Source organism: Aquarana catesbeiana, linkage group LG06 (genome assembly GCF_042186555.1).
Source record: "Aquarana catesbeiana isolate 2022-GZ linkage group LG06, ASM4218655v1, whole genome shotgun sequence".
NCBI classification, from domain to species: domain Eukaryota; kingdom Metazoa; phylum Chordata; class Amphibia; order Anura; family Ranidae; genus Aquarana; species Aquarana catesbeiana.
The window spans coordinates 57,928,784-57,954,332 of record NC_133329.1 but is presented as its reverse complement, the minus strand read 5'-3'; the positions used below and the strand labels follow the sequence as shown (position 1 = coordinate 57,954,332).

General features: G+C 42.4%; 1 protein-coding gene across 2 annotated transcripts; it reads left to right on the top strand.

Annotated features, from left to right (window-relative positions):
* The first annotated feature begins 285 nt into the window (after nucleotides 1–285).
* On the top strand, nucleotides 286–25,549 carry LOC141148473 (E3 ubiquitin/ISG15 ligase TRIM25-like). Of its 2 annotated transcripts, XM_073635974.1 has the most exons (7): nucleotides 6,206–6,387; nucleotides 8,743–9,012; nucleotides 11,383–11,508; nucleotides 17,143–17,281; nucleotides 19,631–19,687; nucleotides 20,813–20,869; nucleotides 23,884–25,549. In XM_073635974.1, the coding sequence occupies exons 1-7, from the start codon at nucleotides 6,343–6,345 to the stop codon at nucleotides 24,144–24,146; spliced, it is 957 nt and encodes a 318-aa protein (XP_073492075.1). In that variant the 5' UTR covers nucleotides 6,206–6,342; the 3' UTR covers nucleotides 24,147–25,549. The 2 variants fall into 2 exon arrangements, with proteins under 2 accessions (XP_073492074.1, XP_073492075.1); XM_073635973.1 differs by lacking the exons at nucleotides 11,383–11,508; nucleotides 17,143–17,281; nucleotides 19,631–19,687; nucleotides 20,813–20,869; nucleotides 23,884–25,549 and adding exons at nucleotides 286–876; nucleotides 2,451–2,545; nucleotides 5,104–5,159 and having other exon boundaries at nucleotides 6,161–6,387; nucleotides 8,743–8,906.

Here is a 25,549-nt window from a genome sequence, read left to right as displayed (position 1 = left end):
TCACCAAAAGAAAGCTCTATTTGTGGAGAAAAAAAAGGGACGCCAATTTTGTTTGGGTACAACGTCGCACGACCGCGCAACTGTCAGTTAAAGTGACACGCAGTGCCGCATCGCCAAAAATTACCTGGTCATTAAGGGGGCAAATCCTTCCGGGGCTGAAGTGGTTAATCGACCAGAAGAGAGAATATAATAGAAATTCATTGTTTTTAGGAATGACATACTGCCATACGATTACGGAAGTGTTACATGTCACTCAACTGTAGCTTTAAGAGTTCTTGAGTAATGCACACATTTTCGCGCCAGATTCTCAATCCTCCCCCATGGCGTCTGCAGAGCTGAACGCTGAGCTATGCTGCTCTCTCTGCCAAAACATTTACACCGATCCCGTCACTCTGAGATGTGGACACAACTTCTGCCGGGGCTGTATGGAGATAGAGCTGAAGGATCAAGATGAAGTTGGATCTTATACATGTCCTACATGCGGGAAAAAGTTTTCTTCAAGACCTTCTCTACAGGAGAACCGAGAGCTCAGCAACAGGGTGGAGCGTGAGCAGTCTGCGCGGGAAAACTCTACAGTGCTTTGTATGAACTGTTCAGCACCAGCTGTTAAAACATGTGTGCAGTGTTTTGGATCTGTGTGTGGCAAACACCTGTCAGAGCACAAGTCACACCGTTTAATCGACCCTACTTCTCTGGAAGATAAAAAATGCCGTGCACATTTAAGACTCCGAGATTATTATTGTACGGAGGATAGTACGTGTATCTGTTCTCACTGTTTCGTGGTTGGGGACCACAAAGGACACAGCGTTGAGCCATTGGAAGAGGCTTCTAAGAAGGAAAAAGAAACGCCCAGCAGAACGGAGGAACAGAGGAGGGGTAAGCATGGAGAACACTCGAGCTGTCCCGCAGCTCACCGCCGTCACCCGCTGCCTGACCCGCCACTAAGATGGAGTAAGTGCCGGACAGACAGCGGGCGGGTGAGGATCACAGTGGCTGCAATTGATAGGCACAAGTGGCTGCATTTGATGGGGCACAAGTGTCTGCATATGATGGGACGCAAGTGGCTGCATATAATGGGCACAAATGGCTGCATTTGATGGGGCACAAGTGGCTGCATATAATGGGCACAAGTGGCTGCAATTGATAGGCACAAGTGGCTGCATTTGATGGGGCACAAGTGGCTGCATATGATGGGGCGCAAGTGGCTGCATTTGATGGGGCACAAGTGGCTGCATTTGATGGGGCACAAGTGGCTGCATATGATGGGGCACAAGTGGCTGCATATAATGGGCACAAGTGGCTGCATATGATGGGGCACAAGTGACTGCATATGATGGGCACAAGTGGCTGCATATGATGGGGCACAAGTGGCTGCATATGATGGGGCACAAGTGGCTGCATATAATGGGCACAAGTGGCTGCATATAATGGGCACAAGTGGCTGCATTTGATGGGGCACAAGTGACTGCATATGATGGGGCACAAGTGACTGCATATGATGGGGCACAAGTGGCTGCATATGATGGGGCACAAGTGGCTGCATTTGATGGGGCACAGTGGCTGCATATAATGGGCACAAATGGCTGCATTTGATGGGGCACAAATGGCTGCATTTGATGGGGCACAAGTGGCTGCATATGATGGGGCACAGTGGCTGCATATGATGGGGGCACAAGTGGCTGCAATTGATGGGCACAGTGGCTGCATATGATGGGGCACAGTGGCTGCATATAATGGGCACAAGTGGTTGCATTTGACAGGCACATTGGCTGCAATTGATGGGGCACAAGTGGCTGCATATGATGGGCATAAGTGGCTGCAAGTGATGGGGCACAAGTGGCTGCATATGAGGGGCACAAGTGGCTGCATATAATGGGCACAAGTGGCTACATATAATGGGCACAAGTGGCAGCATTTGATGAGGCACAAGTGGCAGCATTTGATGGGTTTTTTTTCTGTATTTTTCAGTTATTTGCACCCCCACAAAAATTTTGAGCACCAGCCGCCACTGGTGAACTCTGTCAGTTGGCATAATGTGGGCAGTAATGAATGTTTTTTTAATTATGCCTGCCTCCTCTCTACTATATAAGCCTCCTTTCCCATCAGCCTCTTGTTGGTATATGTTGGAGTAGATAGGGACAACTTACAGTGATTTCAGGGGGCGATAGCTATAACTGTTGTACAGTGCTACCAAGGATAAACAGTGCTATAAACAGTGCTTTATTCAGTGTTGCATAGTGCCACTGCTGCAATACATTGCAGTGTGGTGGAGCGTACCCCCCTGGTATTCACTGTGTTGTGTTCCATTACTTAGAATTGCATGAATATTTGTGCAAACTAATAGTTCTAACTTTGTTCTAATTAATTATATTCGATTTATTCATAACCTGTTATAAAAAAAAAAACCTTTTAAATCAAAAATTTCATTTTTTTTTCATACTATATTTTAGACTTAAATGGTCATTCTGTTCAAGATGATGTTTCAGAGGATAAACCCTGTAATGGACACACTGACCAGACAGATGTAAAGGATGCTGTGCATAAGGTAATAGTGGAAATGTAACCCTTGTGAATATTTTTTTTTGTATTTTGTATGTAACCAAAGGGTTTTATTACATCCTCACAAGACCAGACCAGACCCTGTGCCCGATTACATCGCCCACCCAAAGCTGACATTGTTAAATGTGTGGTACAGGGGGGGTTGCTAGGATTGTAAAAAACCTGGGACATCTAGGGAGAACAATGATGCAACATGCATAGTACACTGGAGTGACGCTCTGCGCTGGCAGTAAGAGGAGCTTAAAGTGGCATAATTGAATAGTACCTGTGCCTGCTTGCTTTATACATGGCACAAATATGCCACAGTACCTGTACTCAGAAAATATGTTTTTAATTACTGTAAAAGTCTCAGACACACATAAACCTCAGCACAATCATAAAAAAAATGAAACTTCCATTATATCCTTTTTTGCTTGCAAAATACAGAATCACTTGGAGGTCATAGAAGCACAGCTTTTAAGGGGAGGATGATTTCTTATCAAATATACGGTATAACACTAAAGGAGAAGTAGGGCCAGAGCTCTTTTGACCCTACTTCTCCTGCGGGTCACAGGAGTGCGCTTAGTTCCGACACTGTCGGCTGACTTTTTTCAGCCGGTCCAAACTCTGGAGGAAACCTGACTTTAATGTTGGGATCCACCCAAATGCCTGAGCGGCATCTGGCTTAGCCTCTCAGTGTGCCGCTGAGAGCTTAAGCCATCCCCTCCACAGCCAAGCAATCCAGTGAGCGTTGGAGGGGCAGACCAGAGAGTCACTGACTGACAGTCACCGGCTCTCTGCTCATTGATTGATCAGCGTTGTTTGATCAGTTCTCAGTCTTATGCCCCGTACACACGGTCGGACTTTGTTCGGACATTCCGACAACAAAATCCTAGGATTTTTTCCGACGGATGTTGGCTCAAACTTGTCTTGCATACACACGGTCACACAAAGTTGTCGGAAAATCCGATCGTTCTAAACACAGTGACGTAAAACACGTACGTCGGGACTATAAACGGGGCAGTGGCCAATAGCTTTCATCTCTTTATTTATTCTGAGCGTGCGTGGCACTTTTTCCGTCGGATTTGTGTACACATGATCGGAATTTCCGACAACGGATTTTGTTGTCGGAAAATTTTATATCCTGCTCTCCAACTTTGTGTGTCAGAAAATCCGATGGAAAATGTCCGATGGAGCCCACACACGGTCGGAATTTCCAACAACAAGGTCCTATCACACATTTTCCGTCGGAAAATCCGACCGTGTGTACGGGGCATTAGAGGTGATGGGGGACAGATGCAGCATTAGACCGACTCTGCATCCACCCAGGCAAGTATGATTGTTTGCTTTTTTCAATCCCACATTTCTCTTTTAGGGTTCCATACCAAACATCAGATTGTACACAGTATGGCATGACTGCGGAGGCGCAATGGGCTTAGGTCCCACTTAACGTAACACCAAGGGATAAAATCCCCCACCACCCTTGCCCTTCACTCCATTAATTAAGACACTTACAACCATTAGGTTGGAAAGGGCAAGGCCACAGCTTTATTAAATTCCAACACATAACATGTGAACATATTTAACCAGTACCAGTCACAGTCGTACTGTGAGAACTTAACCAAAAGAGGGAAGCGGTGAACATATTTAACCAGTACCTGTCACAGTCGTACTGTGAGCAACCAAAAGAGGGAAGTGGGGCCTGTCGTTACCATAAGTGCTGGATAGACAGCCTATTTCCAATTTTCCATCAAGGGCATAGCCCAATACAGCAACTTTAACTGCTGGCAAGGTCAAGAAAACCGCAGCAAGCTGAGACATACCATAACATAGGAAAAAGGGGTGGGAGGGTGGGCAGCTCTTGCAACGACTCCTCCGAAAGACCCAGAATTCCCCGGGGCACACAATTTCCTGAGCTCAGGCCCATTCCATCCCCATGTCCCAACCAATCGTTCCCCTTGACACACACCTAGCCATGCCCCCATCAGTCAAGGCTCTCTTTCCCTAGGGGGCTCAAGAGGCCTTCAGTCAGGACTATGAAAAGTACACCGTATATTCCATAATCCTGACCACTGTACCCTGTATGCTATAACTAATATTGCACACTTCTTACCACTGCACTCTGTAGGCTGAGCTATATATTACACAATCCTGACCACTGCACTCTTTATGCTAAGCTGTATGTTACATACTCCTAAACCTCTGCATTCTGTGCCATCCATTAAAATTTTATAACAACTGAACTCTGTGTGCTGCGCTTTTGCACACTTCTGACTGCTGTGTTGTATTAACCCCCTCCACACTGGAAGATCATGGTGGCGTGGGGTGGAGGGCGCAGACAGGGACAGAGGATCTCAACTGATAGAATAGGAATCAGCACAAGGGACGCATCCTACTGACTTGTAAGTTATGTCCCTAGTGCTGATTTTTCATTTTTTTTCTTTTAGCTGCACTTGGGCTTTACGGTTTAAAAATATATTATCTCATTCATCAAATATTAGACATATCAGTTAAATTCATTTTCTTGGTGTTAACACGCATTTTCCTTTTCTCCCTTGCCTGAAGCATCAAGATTCTACAGTAGTGAAAATGGACCCTGTCATAACTGAAGGGACTTACAGGTAAGGATAATGATCACAAAGCGTTTAGATCTTTTAGGCTTTTGAGGACATCCATTCATGTGCGTTATCTGACCATCCCCATAGCTATCTGCTACATGCTGCTAAGCAGTCTATACTGTAACCTAGTAAGATTTCTGACCTTCTTACTTGGTCAATAGTGAAAGGAAAAGCAGGTGACCGTGGAGGAAGAGGCTTAGCAAGACAAGCTTTTCTAACCTGTCTTGAGTTACTATTCAGCTGGGAGTTGTTATTGGGAAATGTCTGGATGGCTGCCTGTATCTCCTCTTTCATTATACCTGCAAAGAAATGTTTTATATAGGACGATTCTATCCACATTGCTTTGAATTTGAAAATTAGCACATTTTCAATTCATTACAGGCATAGGGGTTGATTTACTAAAGGCAAATAGACTGTGCGCATTGCAAAGTGAAGTTGCCCCAGAGATAAGTAAATGAGCGGAAGCTCTGCTGACTTCCATCATCCAATCATATGCAAACAAAAATGCTGTTTATTACTTTTTTAATTTCCTTGCACGTGATTGGGTATTCTTTGCAAAGTGAAGCTTTATCTCATTTACTAAGCTCTGGAGCAACTGCACTTGCAGGGTTCAACTGCACTTTACAAAGTGCACATTCTGGGGGTTATTTAACAAAGATGAAGAGTGCAAAATCTGGTGCAGCTCTGCATAGAAACCAATCAGCTTCCAGGTTTTATTGTCAAAGCTTTATTGAACAAGCTGAGGTTAGACGCCGATTGGCTACCACGCACAGCTGCAACAGATTCTGAATGCACCAGCTTTATTAAATCTCCCCCTCTATTTGCTTTTAGTAAATCAACCCCATAGTGCAGATAGAAACTGATGGAACTCGGATGCTGTCTAAAATATTCTGCATACATGTATAATGATAATAACTGTGACCTGAGCTATTCATAACTTAATGAAGATACAAAAAGTTGGGGGGCCTTAACCAATGTTCCATGGCATTTTTTTCTTTCGCTAGGTTGGATGCAAAATCTGCTGGTCTATTACAGTGCAGCAAGAGCAAACTTCAATTGTTGGTGAACTCTCCACTGGTCATTGACTTTACAATGGTTAAGAATTGGGATAATCTTATGCCGGATACTTACAAAAATAAATATGAGATTAGAAGCCCTCTGTTCAACATAAATACATCAGCACCTCATGAAATATCAGCAGTGTACCTACCTCATTCCTTGTGTCCCAAAGGTAAGTTAGAATTATAATTTGCTAAACATAGGCGTGCGCACAGGGTGTGCTGGGTGTGCCCAGGCACACCCTAATCACCCTGTGCACATTAGTGTTATCGCTCTGTGTAGCAGCAGAAACAGGGGAAACATCTCCCTCATACCGGCTCTGCCATAAGAGAAGTGTTTATGCTCTTCTCTATCACTGTGCCGGCAGGGAGATCAATGTGCCGGGGTCATATATATGTAGACACCCGCACACGCATGTGTGTTTGAGCTTAAGGGTGCACACCCTGATGCAATAGGCTGCGCACACCTATGTTGCTAAACATGATAAATGAGTAAGTTGTAGCGATAGAGACTTTGACCTACTGCCATGGCTGCCCACAAGATGCCTCCACATTCATCCAGTTCCTGTCATAAGTTTTACAACTTTATCATTTCAATACAGAATTTAACACTTTGCCCTATTTATCCTATTTTTCAAACTTACTTTTTTTACTGCATGTCAATATTCTATGCATAGTACATCCTTTTCCCTGAAAGGGAATCCAAGACTGTCCAGTTGTAGGTAAAGACCCATCACATTGTTACAGTACGTTATCGCTCTAGTTTATCTATGGTCATACACAGATTGAATCCTCATGTGACAGACTGAAATCTACAAAGAAAAGACAGTGCAAGACGGCCCTAGCGTAATACCGGTTTAATGCTAAAAATGCGAAGTCAAATCAAAAGAGGGTTACACTCACAAACATGGAACAGAAAGTCGCATGTACAGCAGGATAAAGGTCTCCCTTCCCTTGGCCTGTATAGATGGGTTGGTTCCCAAAGGCGAGCGATATGGATGTGGGAAGTTATTGCGAGCTCCGCTTCCTCATTGTGTCAGGCTGTGTTTGCTGCAAAGCACGCGCACGGTCCAGCCGGCGCTGCGTGACGTCACTCGTGGCCGTGAAGGAAAGACCCAGTGAGTAAACTAAGTAGAAGAGGAGTTACTTTACTCACATTGAACACTAGGTCAAAACTGATGCTCTTGAGCAGTTGGGGGGATAGTGTCACGCTTACCCCTAACACAGATGGTCAGACACTATAGATGGCTTCTGTGTTCTTCACTTATAGCAGCCCCCTTTCCCATAAGGCAAGCAGGCCTACCGGTACTCAGTTGCCCCCAGGACTTATACACAATGCTATAGTGTCTGGCTACCACGCCGGGACAGGTGTGAACTGAGCAAAGCAAACAGGTACTTGCAGTTGGCAGACAGGCAGAGTGGTTCAATGACAGTCCAGGCACAACGCAGGCAATGTTCAGAACAGTCAGGGTCAATCCCGTAGTCACAAGGCAGGCAGAGTTCAGAGAGTAGTCGATATCCGATCCAAAGTCATCAATGAGGGAATCCAAACAGCAGAGCAGGCCAGACAAACAGAGGGCTTGGAACACATGTTACAAATGCAATATCACAAGCATGAGACTGCAGGCTTGGCTGGATTAAATCAGGTTTGGTCCCCACCCAGAGACCGGCCACATCAATCACCTTGCAGGTGGACAGAGAGACAGGGATGCATCATAGCCAAAACCAGGAAGCTGAAACCAGCAGCTATGATGGAGCAGGAACGCTACAAGCCACTGACAGAAAGGGAATTAAGCTACCTGAGTGAGCTGTCCTAGTTGCCTGTTTAGTTTTTGTGCACCTATCATCTTTCTTCTGGAAATGGCAGCATATCCTACTTGTATCTGGTTGGTGATGCTGAACCTTTTTGACGGAAAGAACTGAAATACAATGAAAGAAAGGGGTGGCCCAGGGACAGCCAGGCTGGGGGGGGGGTTGGGGGGGGGGGGAGGGATAGATGATGGATGTCCTCCAGCCAGGAAATGCATTGGGCTGTATCTGAATATATCTGCATCTGTTTATAAATTGCCAAATTGTTTACGCCTTCTCTCTGGCTTTACTCCTGGATTAGGGTGGCTTTCCTTTCTATTTCTTCTGCAGCAGCTTGAGCAGAGAAACTGAATAGTCCAGTGTAAAATGAAGAGACAAAGATACACTGTGACGAGTTGCCCAGGAGGCAGAGAAACAGCAGTACACTAATCTTCCCAGTGAAGAGTTGAGCAGGCAGGTTATAGAACGCAAAGAAGAAAACTGACCATGCTGGGATGGATGTGCTGTCATGTCTAGTGTGGTCAGTTTGAAATAGGAATATAGGGGGACTGGCAGGTTCACTGGGTATTTCACACAAAGGAACCTATACAAAGAGAACAGGATACTTTTTAGTACAAGTTCATGGTAACACAGGCACACCTTTTTTACTCCTGATAATTATCTGCATTAATGGATGATCTAATAAAGTTTATTTACTGTCATTCCTCAATCATGTACAGAGTTTAAAAATAAACAAGCCATACCTTAAATGCGCCCATTTTGAAGATGGAATCTGCAACTTGGTATCACCGAGTGAAGTGGAATCATCCCATGTGGTCCTTAAAGGCGCTACCTATACATCAGTTGGAGTCCTTATAGAAAATTCCCAGACGCGTAGAAGGAAGCAAGCTCAATCACGTGGAACTGTTCTGATATACTGCAAACAAGTTACAAATGGTTTCTTGATCCATGTCTACTTGGTGCCCATGTCTAAAAGTCAAGTGATTAAGGTAAGCCTGCTACAAAATTAAATTTCAATGGTTGTTGCCCGGATCACATGCTCTAAATTGGCCCAGGTGCACTGCAGTAGAGTAGTTCAAATACCGATATGGATCTGTTTTAGATGGAGAAAGATGAAGGGACGTGAAAAAATGATTGCATTATGAATTTGTGACACAGTAAATAGCAGCTGGCACTCATATGTTGTTGGATCTTCTGTAAGAATAAGTGGATCTATTTGGGTTAGATTCGCCAAGCGCCCCTGCTTAAATTTGGCCAATACAAACTGATTGAAATCCATTATCGCAGAAACGCAAGAAAGGCTAGGCATTGCTATGGGGGACACGTACCATAGCCAAAAATGTAGGGGGGTCCTTTTGATGGGGCTTTGAGGGCAACATGGAAAAAACACTGAACTTTAAAATTTACAGGCTTAGGGGTATGACTTAAAGCGGAGTTCCACCCAAAAGTGGAACTTCCGCTTTAAGGCCTCCTCCCCAGCTCCTGTTTGTGAAACTGAGCTTTTGGGGAGGGGTGGGGGGCAGGTGTCCGAATTTAAAGCAGCAAGCCGTCACACTCGGGTGCCCATAGTAGAGATGTCGGCGGCACCGAGGGAGGACAAGGGAACACTACAGCGTGGGTGAGTGCACCGCTGGACCGTGGGACAGGTGAGTGGCTGTCTATTAACCGGTTCCCGACCAGCGGTCGCAGTCATACTGCGGCAGGATGGCTCCCCTGGGCGAGCCGTCGTAGCTGTACGTTGGCTCTTTAAGACACTGTAGGAGGCGGGCGCGCCAGCAGCGTGTCCCCAGAGCCGATGCGGGCGCGATGACCGCCGGGCACCTGCGGTCGCTCGTGACAGAGGGAGAATCGGGATCTGTGTGTGTAAATGCACAAATCCCGGTTCTGTCAGGGGAGAGGAGACCGATCGTGTGTTCATACTAAGGTTGAACACCGATCGGTCTCCTCCGCTAGTCAGTCCCATCCCCGCCACAGTTAGAACACACCTAGGGAACACGGTTAACCCCTTGATCGCCTCCCTAGTGTTAACCCCTTCCCTACCAGTGACATTTATAAAGTAATCAGTGCATTTTTATAGCACTGATCGCTGTATAAATGTCACTGGTCCCAAAAATGTGTCAAAAGTGTCCGATTTGTCGGCCGCAATATCGCAGTTAATCTAAAAAAAAAATCACAGATCGCGCCATTACTAGTAAAAAAAATATAAAACTAATAATAATAATCTATCCACTATTTTGTAGATGCTATAACTTTTGCGCAAACCAATCAATACGGAATTTACGTGAACAGATTTTGTTGTCGGAAAATTTGAGAACCAGATCTCAAATTTTGTGCGACGGAAATTCCGATGGGAACTGTCCGATTGAGCCTACACACGGTCAGAATTTCCGACAAAAGGCTCCCATCGAACATTTTCCGTCGGAAAATCCGACTGTGTGTACGGGGGGGGGCATAAGATGTGACCCAAACGATGATTGCATAGTATTGTATTTATTAAAGCATATTTTATGGGTAAAGGGACTGTGGCGTATGTGTGCTGAGTATGGGGGGGGAGTAGACCCCTTTAAGCATCCTCCACTGTCAATGCAATTAGACCACACCCAAGATTTGGGGTTAGGGGGGCGGGGGGCAAAAAAAAAATAGCGGGCATCCGGGTGCCAGATAGGATGGGTATGCCACTGGGCATGGATAATTTAAATAAAAGATTTGGCTTATTTGAATAATTAATTTAATTTCTGTGGTTCATTTTGTTTGACATATGAAGAAATAAATATTGTTTAACTAATGTGGTAGAAGACATTAGAGAGATGCTGGGTCCTTGTATGTCCTATAGCAGTGCTGCCTGTGTCTAATTTAGATTTATATAGAGAAATAGATGTTCTTTTTTTTTTATGGGGGCTAATATTCTTTTTTTGGTTTACAACTTTTTATTAAAGTATATAAAATACTATATTAACATGACAGTATACAAAAAGGAGTATATGTCGAAAAATTTTTTAAACCATAAAACAAACAATTCAGAAGCATACAGAAAATCTCTGGGGCATATGAATCGACAGTTGTACAGATACATGTATATTGAGGGTCAAAAACATACCCAATGGCATTGATCCTTCAACTCATAGTGACACAAGCAAGTACTATATCAATTCAGGGATATGCCTATGGGTCTTCCAAGCCTCCCGCTTGCGATTAAACAGGTGCATCTTATCTTGACTTGAAGGGTATATAGGATCCTTTCCATCAACTATGGGGGCCAATATTCTACTCTTAAGTGTCTTTAAGGGATAATAATTAGATTTACGATATAACTATGCTTTCCTAAATTGATAAATAATCCTTGTTGTACTCTCAACCAGGTTATTAAGACAAAGGAAACTCGATTGGGATTTCGGTGGATTGACAAATCTCCATACATCAAGTTTGTTAATAAGGACATCACATACACTATAAGAGGATCGGAAGGAGTAACATTAGAAAGCGAGGTAAAATGCTAACCAGCGTGGTTTCATATATGTGTAGCACTGACCCCCGAAGGAGCTGCTGATATTTGATTGGGCCTGTACTCTGCTATCTTTACCCCCTACAAATTTTATCTACTAGACATGTGCACAGCCAAGAAATTTGTTCATTTTCGTTTCATTCATTTATTATTTTTTTCGTTTTGCGGGTCATTCGTTATGATCGCGATTCGTAAATTCGTTCATTCGTAAATTCGTAAATGCGTTCATTCGTAAAATCGAACATTCATTCATTCGTACATTTTTACATTTGTACATTCTTAAATTCGTACATTCGTAAATTCGTAAAATCGTACATTTGTAAATTAGAAAATTCGGAAATTTGTAAATTCAACGTTTTAAAATCCAAAAACACGAAAATTCTAAAATCTGAAATAGTAACTAACTATTAAATTATAGGTACTGTAATTTCCTTTCAAATTTGACTGTCAGTGAATGTAACAAATACGAATTTAACCGAAGTTACGAATTATCCAAAACGAATGCTGCATCTAAACGAATGGAACGGAACAAATTAATAATAAATAATAATAATAAAACGTTGTTATAATTATTATTGTTATTTATTATTATTATTAATTCATTACGTTCCATTCCGTTTTTTCGGATCATTCATAACTTCGGATAAATTTGTATGTGTTATGTTCACTAACAGCCAAATTTGAAAGGAAATTACAATACCTATAACTTAAAAGTTACTAGTAATTACTAACAGTTAAGTTATTATTAGGGTTATTATTAGGGAATTTTCGAATTTACAAATTTACGAATTCACTAATTTACTAATGTACGAATGTACAGTCGTAAATTGCGAATGTACGAATGCCCGAATTTACGAATGTCCAATTTTATCGAATTTACGAATATTCGGAAAAAATTCGTTAAACGGGTTTTCATTCATTCGGATATTCCCGAACCAACGAATTTGACGAAATTTGTTAAAAAACGAATTCGTAACGAAACGAATTGCACATGCCTATTATCTACCCGCTTGACACAGCTGTGGTGCAGTGTTTGTGTGAAGCTTAACACTTAAGGACACTCCCACAATATACAATACACAACAATGTACCTTTTACCATTACCTGGGTATCCGTAGCTTCACCTGTAGAATAATTAACAACACATTTACACATTTAAATTAACCAGAATATAATTTTACTGAGACTGGTATGAACAGTAAATACAATAACTGCACTGCCACACAAACGTAATGTGACAATGCGCTGAACTTTCACAACTTATTAGTGCCGGTTCACACAGGGGCGACTTGTCAGGCGACCTAGCCGCCTGACAAGTCGCCTCCCGTTCTGTACAATGGAACCGTTCTAATAGGAGCGACGCAAGTCGCTCCGACTTAGAAAAAGGTTCCTGTACTACTTTGGGGGCGACTTGAGGCGACTTGCATAGACTTCTATACAGAAGTCGTTTTGCAAGTTGCCGTGGAAGTCGTGTGCAGGTCGCCTCGGTGAGGTGACCTGCAAGTCGTGCCGCCCCTGTGTGAACCGGGGCTTAAGGTATAAAGATTTCTTGGATAATCCCCTGCAGGTGCATCTCCAAGTGGGACTAGTGCTCAGAGGGAATAATGGCTTTACACTGGGCACCTTCCCATTTCCAGCATGCTGTACTAAACACAGTAATGCAGAATCATCAACACAGCATAATACAATTGCTAATAAGCTCCTCCTGCTGTATGATACAGTCCTTTGTCACTGTGACTGAACACAAGGCCTTACAATGAAAGATGCAGTCTTTAATCTTCTGTCTTCTGCTAGCTTTTATACTGCAGTGATTGTAATCCGGGGGTTTATCAAGCAAAGCAATAGCGTAGAATATTAATTGAAACCGTTCTTGCTGTATAACACACTTGTAACTGCCTCCAATACAGTTGTCTCTGTATAACACAGTGTTGGTGTCTCAATGAAGTATAGGCTTGAGGCCTGCTTGAAGTGAAGTCTACTTGAGTGAGACCCCTGTGTGGGACTACAGGGCTCAGCAATACTGTGGTATGAGTCTAAGTGTGTAAGGTGCGGTAAAGAACGTTGGGCGACAGCCCTCTCACCACACCAGGCCTGGAAAGTTAGATGCCTCAGCTACCACACGATCTCAGTCTGTTTGATGCGACCACGCCGTCACACTGCTCCATTCCGCAAGATGACCGGAAGTCCTCAGTTACCTCCGTCAGGTGTCTCTGGATCCTCCCTGATTCCACCACACTGCTGTTCCAGCACGCTGTGATGTAAGAGTCAGTGTTCGTTTCGCTCCACAGGATGTAGACCTTGACTCTCTGGGCACCTCCTCACAGATCCTTGCAGGCAGGCCACGCGTCTCCAAGAGAGAGAAAATGGCCGCGCTCTGCCTTTTTATATCCTACCCAGCATGCAGTTCAGCCACTCGGTGTTCATGGGTAGGTGAGTGGGCATTCTGGGTAGGTAAATCCTTTCACAAGGTAAACATTAAGTCACTTCCTGTGTGGTTTTAGGTGAAAGATTAACAAGTCTATTCATGAGTATACCAGTAGAGGGAGCCAAATACTAATTTTTATAACATTGTCCATCGTTTAGCATTACATGGCATTAGAAGGCAAAAATACCAGCGCTACATATGTATAAACAGTATATTCATAATTCCTAACCTTGGTTGAAAATCAGCAAACCCGACCTTAGAAGGGAATGCCATTGAAGTCTATGGAAGGAGAATCTAGTTGCTATGTTCTGGCCAGGGCTAATAGGCAAACTACTGTCAAGAAAAGCATTGGAAGTTGGGCACTGCTTGAAGGACATGTTTTAAAGCAAAAAAAAAAAAAGTACCCTACAGTGAAGAGAGGGGCTTCGAGCGCAACATTAAATATACACAAATCCTTTAAACAACATGCTTGGGGTATGCTATAAAACTGTACATGGTGTTACATAACATTATGATTTTCAAAGACAGATTCACAGATACCAAGGACAGACGGCAGCCCAATCTGATTTACAGTGCCTTGCAAAAGTATTCACCCCCTTGGCCTTTTTTCATGTTTTGTTGCTTCACAACCTGGTATTAACATGGATTGTTTGAGGATTTGCATCATTTAATTTACAGAACATGCCCACAACTTTGAAGATGTTTGTTTTTTTTTTATTGTGAAGCAAACAAAAAATAGGACAAAATAACAGAAAAAGTCAATGTGCATAACTATTTACCCCCCTAAAGTCAATGCTTTGTAGAGCCACTTTTTGCGGCTATCACAGCTCCAAGATACTTTGGATAAGTCTCTATGAGCTTTCCACATCTTACCACTGGGATTTTTGCCCATTCCTCCTTGCAAAACTGCTTCAGCTCCTTCAAGTTGGATGGTTTGCACTTGTGAACAGCAATCTTTAAGTCTGACCACAGATTTTCTATTGGATTGAGGTCTGGGCTTTGACTAGGCCATTCCAACACATTTACGTTTCCCCTTAAACCACTCAAGTGTTGCTTTAGCAGTGTGTCCTGCTGGAAGGTGAACCTCCGTCCTAGCCTCAAATCACACACAGAGTGGTACAGGTTTTGCTCAAGAATATCCCTGTATTTAGCACCATCCATCTTTCCCTCAACTCTGACCAGTTTCCGAGTTGATGGCCAAAAAGTTCAATTTTAGTCTCAGACCAGAGCACCTCCCTCCATACATTTTGGGAGTCTCCCACATGCCTTTTCGCAAACTCAAAACGTTGCCATTTTGTTTTTTGCTGAAGGTAATGGCTTTCTTCTGGCCACTCTGCCATAAAGTCCAACTCTATGGAGCGTACGGCTTATTGTCGTCCTATGTACAGATACTCCAGTCTCTGCTGTGGAACTCTGCAGCTCCTCCAGGGTTACCTTAGGTCTCTGTCCTAACTCTGATTAATGCCCTCCTTGCCCGGTCCGTGAGTTTTGGTGTGCGGCCGTCTCTTGGCAGGTTTGCTGTTGTGCCACGTTCTTTCTATTTGGTTATGATAGATTTATTTGATGGTACTCCTAGGGATCATCAAAGATTTGGATATTTTTTTATAACCTAACCCTGACTTGTACTTCCCAACAACATTGTCCCTTACTTGTTTGGAGAGTTCCTTGGTCTTCATGGCAGTGTTTGGTTAGTGGTGTCTCTTGCTTAGGTGTTGCAGCCTCTGGGGCCTTTCAAAAAGGTGTGTATATGTAATGACAGATCATGTGACACTTAGATTGCACACAGGTGGACATCATTTCACTAATTATGTGACTTCTGAAGGTAATTGGTTGCACCAGAGCTTTTTGTGGGCTTCATAACAAAGGGGGTGAATACATACGCACATGCCAGTTATCAGTTTTTTATTTCTGAAAAATTGTTTTATGTATATATTTTTCAAATTTTACTTCACCAACTTAGACTATTGTGTTCTGATCCATCACATATAATCCAGATTAAAAAATATTGAACCAAAGGCTGTAATGTAACAACATATGTAAAAAACAAAGGGGGGTGAATACTTTTGCAAGGCACTGTATTTCAGTTTGAAAAATAAGGCTTTTTTTCCCGGTAGATTTAGCAGTGACACATGCAGGTTTTGTTTTTTTAATTTTTTTTGTCAAATGGTAGAATAGACCCACTTTGAGCGGCAGATAGACAAAGGCCAGTAGTTCATTAAAGTGGTTTAAAACCTCAGACATGAAATATGTACAAAGCATATCCCTGTATAGTGTGTACTCAGTTAAGAGCACTAAATGTAAATTCTGTCTGCTGCCACCTTCCTCTGCTATCAGCATGAATCACTTCTGACAAGTTTTCCTGACACCAAGAGAAAAATGATGACAGCAGGGGGACCTCCAGCTCATTGACAGCTTCAGCTCTGCCCATGTGTGCTGTCTGTGAAGGGGGGATGTCCCTTCCCTCCAATCAGCTCTCAGAGCTCTCCTCACTGAGCTATACACAGTGTAACTTCAGCTCTCTGCCCCCTTTTTCTGACATCTCAGACAAGCTTTATAAATTCTACACATTGAATGGCTGTAGAGAAGAAAGTGCAACAGATAAACAGGTACCACTTACGCAAGCAGATTTGCTTCATCTCTGTGTATCACCCGAGGCCATTAACTTCACTGGGTACATGTAAGGATTTACAACCACTTTAGTTCTGTCCCTGTTCAAACTGGTGCAAAACTATCCTGCCATTGGCCAATTTCTATCAAACTCTTAAAGGATTAGGAACTCACCGATGACACCACAGTGTAAATTTGGCCAGCAGCAGGACCATTTTAATGAGTGAGAATTGGTTGCAGTGTACCAGAGAAAATTAGAACAGGCAAGTGTTTTACTACAAGAATGAATAGACCGCAAATAACACAGCAGTGTAAAATTGACCAGCAGCAGGATAATTTCAATGAGCAAGGCTAGGCCCAAATTCACTAAAGATAAAGAGGCTGGGGCTTCACTACAAGAATTAAAAGACTGCATTAAGCAGTGCCAAATTAGCCAGCAGCAGGACAGTTTTAATAAGGGATAATATATTTTTTGCTGCTTGTAGGAATCCTGTATGACGTCTACCTTTTTATTGTGCTTTACAATAGACAGCAGTCTATCATTATACTGTATTATGTATAATTTGAACATCCTCATAATTTCAGGAACTGCACTGCCTGTACTCAGTCACAGAACATTATCCGTATGCTACAGTCCGCGTACCTGAAAAGTGCACTACAGTAAAGTTGCATATCTCAGAAAAGGCTGAAAAAGAAGATATCTGGAGCTGTGTGTTGAATGAAGGTAAGACTAATTCTTATATTTGTAGCAAGGTCCCAGGCCTCCTTCCGTCTAATGAGAACTTCTAGGGCCTGAGACAGCTGATATCCTTCTGTATATGGTGGGTTCTGAGGCATGGTGGGTGCAAGGTAGCTAAAGTTATTGAAAGCCAGACACTTCTTGAATGCAAAAGAGTTTATTTCTGTTAACAAAACTTTTGGGGGAGAGAGGGTTTGGGCCAGGACACCCATAGGCAGTTGCAAGTTCAATTGGCAGACTCCGAGACTTTAACAGGAGATCAGCCATGCAGGGAAAGGCATCTAGCAAGACGCCATATCTGCACGTGCAGGAATACTGTCTCCTATGGCAACAATTTTTAACAGTTCCTAACACAAAGCGTAACAGTTCTTTCACTTCCACTACAATCACTCCTTGTAGTTCTTCAGCCCACTGAGCTCCCAGTCTCTCTCACTAGACTAGACAGTTCACTGCCACTGAATCCCTTGAGCTCCTCTAATCTTCATGGTGGTATCTTCCTCTTCTGGGTCCCTAGCTTGGCACTCAAGATACTTCTCAAGCTTCACCCCACTGGCCTGCTTGGTCCCTGGCTTGACACACAAGGCTGCTCTGAAAGCCTCGCCTCCGCTGGCTGGGTACTTGGCTTGATTCCCACTGAAGTTTCCCGATTCTTCACTGTTCCCGATTGGTGAGAATACTGCCCCGGTACCTGCTTCAGTTACTCACTGTGGTCCCTGATAATAAGGTGGTTGGTCCCTTACTGGCGACAGCTTCCCCTCTACCTCTGACCATGACAGGTTCTCCGGCCGGCAGAACCGTCACTTCTGGTTGGACTTCAAGCCGCAATCCCAACCCTGCGCTGCTCTCTTGCTTCTGGATAGGCCCTCAGACAGCCTAGCAGCCAGATGTGCCTGGGATAGGCCCAATCTCCGATCTAGCAGCCCGGAAGTACATCACACGTCCACCCAGACAGCTGTCCAGGTGACACAGAACACCGATCACCTGACTCCACCCAAATATATAGGTTCTCCCAGCAAGCCAAGGGATTCAAGAAAACCCCTGCCCCATATACCCATATTCTGACCTTGCATCGCCCTTCTTGTATCTAGTACCACCAGATACCCGGCCACCTAGTGGTAGAAGAGAAAAGTGCAACAAGGCCAAACTTAGGGAGAAATCAAATGATCCCTAACAATTAGCCAAGATGACTATTCCTGGCAAGTAAATTTTTAGGAGCAACCCTGCCTAAACTCCAGGGTGCTACATATTAATTACAGCGAGAACTATAATAAAATGACATGATAGTGAAACTGTATGTAAAATGGTTATGTTGTAGGAGTGTAGAACAGACTTTTTTAAAACCAAAAAATGTATTTGCATTGTCGGTGCTTCCAAATCCCCAAATTCATGCACGTTATTTGTTTATGCTCTTTGTTAACTGTGGATTTATAACTCATGAAATATAGCACAGACACTGCCTTATATTATCGAGCCATTTATTCCAAACTGCATACACTTTTTTAAATATATTGGCCATCGTCAGGCAAGCATATGGAGACCATGACTCCTGTGGCATTGGTTTGAAAAAAATGAGACCGTATACTCAGTCAGGACATGGTGAGGCCCCTCTGCAGTGGTCAGACACTCGCCCCCCAGCAATTTTTGTTTCCTCTAAGACATTTTGGTCCCAGTTTCTTTTTCACCTCTCCTCTCTGTAGGCCAGTGTTTTTTAACTGGGATTTAGTGGAACCTAGGGTTCCTCCTGAGGGTGTTAGGAGTTCCATGAACAGTAAACAATGGTTGATTGCTGTTTCATCTACACTGACCATCAATGCAAGGGGGCAATTTTCCACTAACCACCAATGTAAAGGGTTATTTCTGCATTGACGTCTAATGTTAGAGGTCACCACAATTTTTACTCTCTGCCTTTCTTTTTTTGTTATCATTTGTTTCAAGAATATTGAGGAAAATATTGGGGACCTTCGTTGTCAAATATGCTAGGTACACCAGATAACTTATTCTTTTATTTAAAACCATCTTCAACTTCAACTTGATTGATCACACTAACATTACCATGAGCTGTAGGCATAATCAATTATGGTAAGGAACCTAAAAATTATTTTGAGGGTCCCTTAGGGTTAAAAAGGTTGAGAAAGGCTGCCGTAGGCACAAAATATGCAAGTTCACCCAAAGACAATCATGATTGTATAAAAATCGTTCATAAGAGCTAGTTTGGTGGCTCAATTGTGCGCAGATAGATAGAAATTATATCTAGAAAAGAAAGTATTGCGAGCAGACATTTTACCATTCTGTCAGATTATAAAATATGATTTTTTTTTTCAAATCAATTTTTAGAAGATCTATATGGAGTGGTTGGGACTCCATCAACCAGCAGTTCTCCATCTGATTCAGGTATGTTGCATTTGGTAAAGCCTTTAATCTACGGAAAGGCAAAACTTTTTTTCTTGGACAAAGCAGTGAAGGGTTAGACCCTCTGCCAATTTGTTATTGCTGTCTGTTATTGTTGTCAATGATTCACCCCTCTATTTTCCCTGGTGACTATTGTCACTGAGAAAAAAAGAAAGGGAAATTCCAAATTTTAGAGTTGTGACCAGAATAAGAGGAAAGGGTAAATCTTCCAATGTGACACCTGTCTAAGAGGAGTATTCCCTTCACTTTGCTAGGTGGCAGCTACCATCTAGTGTCTGTAAACTTTACACCAGTAGTCTCCAAACTGTGGCCCAGGGGCCAAATGCGGCCCTTTGCTTGCTGTTATCCATCCCTTTGGGCATTATCCCCCCCACTGTCAGCAACATTGGGGCATAGTTCCTGCCACTGACACTGACAACGGAGCACTTTTCCTCCCACTGACACAAATGATGGGGCACTATTCCTTCCACTGACACCAATTATGGGTCACTATTCATTCAACTGACACCAATGATGGGGCATTATTCCTTCCACTGATACCAATCATGGGGCAATATTCCTTCCACTGACACCAATGAAGGGGCACAATTCCTTCCACTGACACCAATGATGGAGCACAATTCCTTCCACTGACACCAATGATGGGTCACTATTCCTTCCGTTGACACCAATAATGGGTCACTATTCCTTCCACTAACACCAATGATGGGGAACTATTCCTCCCACTGACACCAATGATGGGGCACTATTCCTTCCACTAATACTAATGATAGGGCACGATTCCTTCCACTGACACCAATTATGGCTTACTATTCCTTCCGCTGAAACCAAAGAGGAGATACTGTTTACTTCCAGTGACTCCAAGATATTTTCTACTCCCACTGGGCACAATTCAGCCCCCCTAAAGCCTGAAGGACAGTAAACTGGCCCTTTGATTGGAAAGTTTGGAGATCCCTGATTAAATAGATAGATAGATAGATAGATAGATAGATAGATAGATAGATAGATAGATAGATAGATAGATGACATATAGAGAAGAAAATATTGTAAGCAGACATTTCACAATTCTGTTGAATTAAAAATATATATATTTCTAATCAATTTTAGAAGATCCAAAAGCAATGAACGGCACTCCTTCAACCAGCAGCTCTCCATCTGAGTCAGGCAAGTTTAATTTACTAAAGTCTTAAAAAGTGTATATAAGGCAAAACATTTCTCTTGAACAGAGTAGTGAAAGGTTGTGAAGATGTTACTGCTGTCTGTATCCCCACTGGGGACATTCACTCCTCTATTTTTCCTAATGAGCATTATCACTAAGAAAAAAAAAGGGAAGGGAAATGCAAGATTTCCCACCAGAACAAGAGAGGGTAAATCTTCCAATGTGACATATTTCTAAATAGGTATATTCTCTTCACTTTAGGAGATTTTCTTCCAGTAAGCTGGACAGGGGTTTTCACACTTTTGCAGACTTAAGCCGACCATAGACGGATTGAAATTTGGCCGGTTCAGCAGGAACTGGCACAATTATGATCCATCTATGGTCAGGCTGGTTGTATTGAATTCAATCTATCGATCGATTTCAGTACAAGAAGGCCTGTTGGGTTTTTTATGTCATATGATCATTGCCAGCGACTGTCAGAGTACAATAGGGAGTAGGAAGGGTTCCCCCCATTAACACTCACTGTGTTGATGGGGGAATTAGGCAATTTTCTTTTCTTCAACCCATGGTCGAAGGAAAGAAAATTGCATGATCTATGGCCAGCCTTATTCTCTACACAATAAATATTATTGCCTCCTATACAGGTTAAGAGATACAGTAGAACTTTACAGCCAGCATTTAACACTGATAGTGTTTGGCTTGTATTGAACACATGCAGAGACAGGACCTATCAATATACAGTAGATATTTAATGTGCACACACATGCAAAATTCATGTTTTGTTGAATCTATAGTCCTCTACTATGAACCGTAGAACAGACAGAAATAATCACATTCAGCAAGAGCAGTGGTCTTCAAACTGCAGCCCGGTGCACTATTTTCATCCACTGATATCAACAATGGGGCATAATTCCCCACACTGACACCAATAAAGAGATAGAATACCTTCCAATGACACCAATGATGGGGTACAATCCCTCCCACTGACATCAAGGATGGGGCACTATTCCTCCCACTTCCAATGCAATATTCCCAACGCACAAATTTCTGTAGAAATGGCTGTAATTACAATTGAGTGCTGAAGCGACCACCACCTGGAACCGTAAATAGTCATAGAGCGTAATGTCACCAGCACACCAGGATCTCCAAAAATGGGTCTAAAACTTTAATCAGCGATCACATAATTACAGCAGAAGGCAACGTTTTTTAGCCACGCAGGACCCCTTCATCAGGCATGTGACCTGTCACGTGTCACATTGCTGATGAAGTGGTCCTGCATGGCTCCGAAACCCCGAAACCTTGCCTTCTGCTGTAATTATGTGGTTACTGATTAAAGTTTTGGACCCATTTTTGGAGATCCTGGTGTGCTGGTGACATTACTCTCTATGACTAGAGACTTGCAGAGCTTTTGCTGTGGACTCACTACTGCAACTTTGCTCTTGCTAGAGACCTGCCACGGAAATTTGCTACATATTGGAAAAGCGTCAACTAGAACTTGTGCTTCAAGTGCTGTACAACTTGCTAGTGAAAATGTGCAGCAAGTTAACAGATTTACAATTCCACACTGCCACAAATTTGTGGCAAGTTATCCTTGCTATCAGGGTACACTCACTCACTCTGCAGCGCCTGAGTAAGAACTCCTTTTTTCCAGGCATTAATATTTTCTTGTGGCAGGTCTAGTCCATGAATGCATTTTCAAACTCTTTATCATAGAATTTGAAGGGCCTTAGGCTTTTAAGTAGGACTTTTTTCATAAGAACACCTTATCTCCAGGCTTTATCATTTAATTGTGGCAGGTTCAGTCCATGAATGCATTGCTAAACCCTTTATTGTAGAGTTTGAAGATAATGGACAAGAAAGTGTAATGCCCAACATGATTCAGTGCTCCTACAGATTTTCTGGGTAGCAGTTGCTGGTCTCATAATTTAGGGTAAACAGCTTCCAAAACTGGAACAATGCAGCTATGCCGCAATGCAGCCCAAGAGCTTCCCAACAGGTACACAGCAGGCCTATTCTCAGAGGACATCTTCCCAAAGGGGAAGACTGCCATGTAGGATCCCTCAAAATTGGTGTTCCTTGCCACAGCATGGTATAGCCCACAAACTCATCAGGGATTGGTCAGCTTACCAGACAGAACCACATCATGTCACAGAACTCAGAAACTTTCTCAAATAAGTTTGGCAGATAAGGTCATACAGATTCCACAAGAGTCTTCACAAAAATAACCAAACAACCACATCAAGGCTGTTAGGGAATAGTTCTCTACATTAGCATTGCTAAAATGGTCTAAAATAAAATAACCCAATAAAAAAAGAGTGGATTACCAGACATATCACCAACTTTAGTGTAGCTAGAATTTTTCCATCCCTGTTCATGGTATTACCAAGGCAAGTGCATTCAAGTAAACATATTCAACGACTTGTTTAGGTGTTTGAGTACATCCGGCATACAGGATCAATACAATGGGTACCAAGTGATTTCTCTTTTAAATGACATGCCTTTTTGGAAAAATGTAAAAGTTGGGTTCAGCTTGTAAGAACAAGCATAACACTTAATTGCTCTCTAAGTGATTAAACAAATCCTTTCCCTGAAGATATCTGATCAAAATCTGGCAGGGCTTTTAATTATCCCCTACACTATTTAAAATGAACAACAAATATTAAAACATGGAGGTCCCAACTTTGTATAAATAAATTAAAAAACAATTTTTACCTGTGATTTTCATCCTCATTGGGGATATTTCTTCCCAATTCCTATGCTGGGGGAAGGAATCACTTTTTTCTGTAAAGAGGGGAAGGATTAGATCCTGTTTTTTTCCCTCTCTTCATTTTTGCTGGCATCAGTTCCATCCAGACAACAGTAAAATCCTAACAAAGATTCTAATCCTTCCCCGCTCTATCCAGAACTACCGGAATAGAATTGAGTGCTTTGTGACCTCTTTATGTCTTGCATCTACAACAATAAATGTATACTCAAGCTTTAGTAATGTTGTAATCTGTGTACACATTTTTTTTTCTAGGAAGAGCCAGGACTTTTCTACAAAAAAACAAAGAAAAGCTCTGCCATAGATTGGGACTTCTTGAGCCTATACTGTTGTCTCTTAATGAAAAACGGATTATTACGGACCACGAAGAGCAGTCAATTAAAAGTCACAACATGAAATTACAACAAAACAGAGCTTTGCTAGATATGGTCAAATCAAAGGAAGCAGAGGAAGAATTCTACAAAATTCTGAAGAAAACAGACCCATGTCTTGTTCAGTCCTTGGAACAACCAATCTAGGAAGACTAAAAAAACAGTTGTTAGAAAAATATATCTGAAAAAAATATAGTTCACCAAGCTATTACAATTGTTACTTGCCAAAATGATGATTTTCAGCAGTGAGAGCCACCAAGAGCTGGAAAGAACAGTGTTTACATCAAACAATGCATGCAATGTAGCTTGGTGAATGGAGTCTAATGTGAATAAATAACAAGGTGTTTACTACTGCTAACTCAGGGACAAATCTTATACTGTAGATCTCTCCAGATAATTCCACCCACTGCACTTATTGGGGTGGACCTCTGTCCTAGAGACCTTTCCATGAAAGGGCGAACTTCATACAACCCAACAGACTGCACTTTGACCTTGACCCACTGGTGTCTTAAAGGCCCACTATATCAAAAAATATTGCATTATGAAGGCTGTCTGTGGTAAATACGTATGATTCTATACTGTAGCAATGGGCAAAGTACACACCATGCATTTTTATATTAAGAAAAGGAGCTTTTTTCAATTATGCATTTATCGAATATACAGGTTCTCATTGACCTCTGTAGCTGCAATCATGGTTGAGAAATTCAACTTGAAAGTTTACAAAGGATCCAGTGAAGTTGTTTTAGAGATGACAAGATCAAAAGGCTGCCAAGCCTTTGCAATCCTGGTTGTCATTATAATTAACATTGTAAAGCGCTGCGCAAACTGTTGGTGCAATATAAATCCTGTATATATATATATATATATATATATATATATATATATAATACAAATAATAATAATCACGGGTATTTATATAGCACCAACAATTTACACAGCACTTAGGACAGAGAGCATCAGTGACAGGTCTTTATTACAGGAAGCTTCTGCATAGAGGCAAAGTCTCACACTGGATTACTGCACAGATCTGAAGGACCAGTGTCCGTGCTGGTGGCCATAGGGACAAGGTGGTGTATAGGACTAGGACTTCCTTTTTCTCAAGGTAGTACCCGGAAATTGCCATGTTTGCTTCACCAGGCCAGGGATGGCCTTTCTAGGAGGAATTGAAGAAGGTAGGCAAGCCTATGGCCATAGGATTCTAAGCCTACAGTATATGTTTGATGCTGCCTGCCCTTCCCCCAGTATCATGGAACGGCGAGCAGCCTTTATACTTTTGCAGAGGGGCAGTAAGGTTTAGGCCTAGGACTTCCTTTTTTATTTAAACGTAGTACACAGTTTGCAGTGTCATCCCTGCCACCCTACAAACACAAAGACAGCATTACATGGAAAAACAATTAAAAATGTAAATAAAAATGTAAATATGTACCTTTTTAAATATGAAAATATGTAAATAATCTAATGTTTATAATATTCGAAGAAATGTCTTACTTTGTATTTATCTATCATGAATAAGTCTACATTATAAAATATTGATATGAAAACAGCCATCA

What these genes read in the sequence shown, in the direction of transcription:
- LOC141148473 (XM_073635973.1), top strand. Translation starts at nt 321, where the DNA reads ATGGCGTCTGCAGAGCTGAACGCTGAGCTATGCTGCTCTCTCTGCCAA. An exon ending in ATAACTGAAGGGACTTACAG is followed by an intron (nt 5,160 to 6,160) that starts GTAAGGATAATG and finishes TTCTTTCGCTAG; the next exon opens with GTTGGATGCAAAATCTGCTG. An exon ending in TCATTCCTTGTGTCCCAAAG is followed by an intron (nt 6,388 to 8,742) that starts GTAAGTTAGAAT and finishes AATCATGTACAG; the next exon opens with AGTTTAAAAATAAACAAGCC.